At 50.4% G+C, this 2,500-nt stretch overlaps 1 protein-coding gene across 1 annotated transcript in view; it reads left to right on the top strand.

Annotated features, from left to right (window-relative positions):
• The window catches only part of spock1 (SPARC (osteonectin), cwcv and kazal like domains proteoglycan 1), a gene marked incomplete at both ends in the record, with an annotated part of 100,650 nt that overhangs the window by 64,172 nt on the left and 33,978 nt on the right, over positions 1-2,500 (top strand). The window contains one exon of the mRNA XM_083686114.1: positions 2,270-2,384. Coding sequence (XP_083542240.1) covers positions 2,270-2,384 — 115 coding nt within the window. The remainder of the gene's footprint in view (positions 1-2,269; positions 2,385-2,500) is intronic.

Raw genomic sequence — 2,500 nt, 5'->3', positions numbered from 1 at the left:
CGAGGGCGGAGGCGGGGAGACCGGCCAAGAGTGTGTTGCAGTAGTCAAGGCGAGAGATTACAAGTGTGGACCAAAAGTTGTGCTGCGTCTCTGGTGTGGAATGGACGTATCCTTCTGATGTTGTAGAGGAAGACTCTACAGGAGCGTGCTGTTGCTGTGATGTTTGCCACACAGGATAAGTGGTTGTCAAGGATCACCCCAAGGTTCTTGGCTGTCTGGGAGGAGGTCTTGGAGAGGGCAGGCTTTCCCCAGGAGGAAGAGCAGCTCAGTCTTGTCAAGGTTGAGCTTGAGGTGGCGGGCTGACATCCAAGCAGAAATGTCTGCAAGACATGCCGAGACACGTGTTGCCATCTGTGAGTCAGAAGGGGGGAAAGAGAGAAAAAGTTGAGTGTCGTCTGCGTAGGTGTGGTAGGAGAAACGATGTGGAGAAATTACAGAGCCGAGAGATTTGGTATAGAGAGAGAACAGTAAAGGCCCAAGGACAGAGCCCTGGGGGACCCCAGTGGTGAGGGCTTGTGTATACTTCCATATCTATCTCTCATACCTCCATATCTATCCATTTCATGATTCATCTTATAAAGGCCTGTTTGACCCTGTTTGACCCTGTTTGAACCTGCATTGCCGGGACACGAATGTTCACTCACTCGTGCGCATTTAAAGCGCATGTGCCTTTGTCAGTGTGACAGATCTAAACCGGGATGTAAAAATCGGATTGCTGTGTGTGTTTGTGCGGGCGTGCGTTTGTACGTGCGTGCGTGTGTGCGTGTTTGTCTGTGTGTGTGTCCTGGGTCCGGGAGCGCTGATGTTCCCAGTGCACAGCAGATGCTACACTAGCATAACCCATTTGGTGGGTAATTGAGGGCCAGGACTCTTGTCTTGTGAAGTTATCAGACGCGCGCTAATGAGTTAGCTAAGGGGTTTTCATGTACGAGCCGTGAATGCTTTTGGCTTTGAAGTTGTTTTTAGGTTTTCTATCATGGCAGTAGCAAAAAAAACGAGGACAAGCTTTTCCTTGCTTTGATCTCAGGTTTGTCGTCACAGGACGTGGCGGGGTCTTTGTTGTTGTTGGGGTATTTATGGTGAACATCCTAGTACGGTCTGTCACACTGGTTAGACCAGCTGTCTGATAGCCATGCCATGTCATCTAGAAGCACCTTCATGTTAGGTATAGGTATTATATTCACTCAAACTCATCTTTCTACCTGAGGGGATGTTCTCTCATCTCCTCTCTTTTCCTCTCCTCTCCTCTCATCTCCTCTGCTTTTTTCTCCTCTTCTCTCCCCTCTTCTCTCCTCTGCTTTTTTGTCCTCTTCTCTCCCCTCTTCTCTCCTCTGCTTTTTTCTTCTCTGCTTTTTTCTCCTCTGCTTTATTCTCCTCTCCTCTCTTCTCTTCTCCTCCCCTGCCCCTGTACCCCCCCTCTCTCACATTCTCTCTTCTTTCCCCTGCTCCTCACCCTTTACTTCTCTTTCCTCCCCCCAATATCATCTGCCCCTCTCTCTCTCTCTCTCTCTCTCTCTCTCTCTCTCTCTCTCTCTCTCTCTCCCTCTCCCTCTCTCTCTGTCCCCCGTGGGGTGGATTTGTGTCGTAAGCGTAGCGTGAAATGATAGAACGCTCGGAGCGAATGCACTGCTTTGATCTCTGTCACCTTGGACGCCAAGCCACCTGTGTCTCGCAGCCATGGCGATAATGTTGCCGAGGAGATTGATGTGAAAGCTGACAGGGGCCTATTACCTGTTAAGAGAGGGTGCCCCGACTCAGACACTGCTCATTCAGTCAGTCACACCCCGAAAAACTCTCTCCTGCGTAACCTCTACCTCTCCCTATCCCCCTTTTTTGCTTTTTGTTTCATGTTTTTTCGTTTTGCTTTTCATTTAATTTTTTTTTTTTCGTTCCAAGCTCTGCTTCGTCCTTTCTCGTGTAAAAAGCGGATTGCTGTGTGTGTGTGTGTGTGTGTGTGTATGTGTGTGTGTGTGTTTTTGTGAGTGTGTTTGTTTTTTGTGTGTGTGTGTGTGCGTTCGTACGTGCATGCATGCGCGTGGGTGCGTGTGTGTGTGTGTGCAAAGTGGTTGTGTGGTGGCGTGTGTGTCTACTAAAGAGCAGGAGTGTATCGTATGCTGTATACAGACAGCCTAGTATCCAAGGCGACAGCCTGGTTACAGTATACTACACAAACCGGGATGTAAAAATCAGATTGCTGTACGTCTACGCCTCCTCCCTGCTTCTGGGTGGGTTGCTTCTTGACCGTGGTCCCGTCTATCTCCCCCTCCAGGTCTGGACGCCACTAAAGACCCCTGTCTGAAGGTACGCTGCCCCCCTCACAAGGTGTGTGTCAGCCATGACTACCAGACGGCCATCTGCACCAGCCACCGCCAGCCTACACACAGGTGAGAGCCACCAGCGAGGCCCAGTGAAGTACCCACAGTCGCCCACTCAGGGGCAAGCTAGCCTCTCACACACTGGATAGCATGATGAGGATGACTCCATCTGAGAGGCTGGTGGG

The sequence above is a fragment of the Argentina silus genome (assembly GCF_951799395.1).
Source record: "Argentina silus genome assembly, chromosome: 15".
In the NCBI taxonomy this organism is placed as follows: domain Eukaryota; kingdom Metazoa; phylum Chordata; class Actinopteri; order Argentiniformes; family Argentinidae; genus Argentina; species Argentina silus.
Note: the sequence above shows the minus strand (reverse complement) of the source record. Positions and strands in the feature narration are given on the sequence as shown.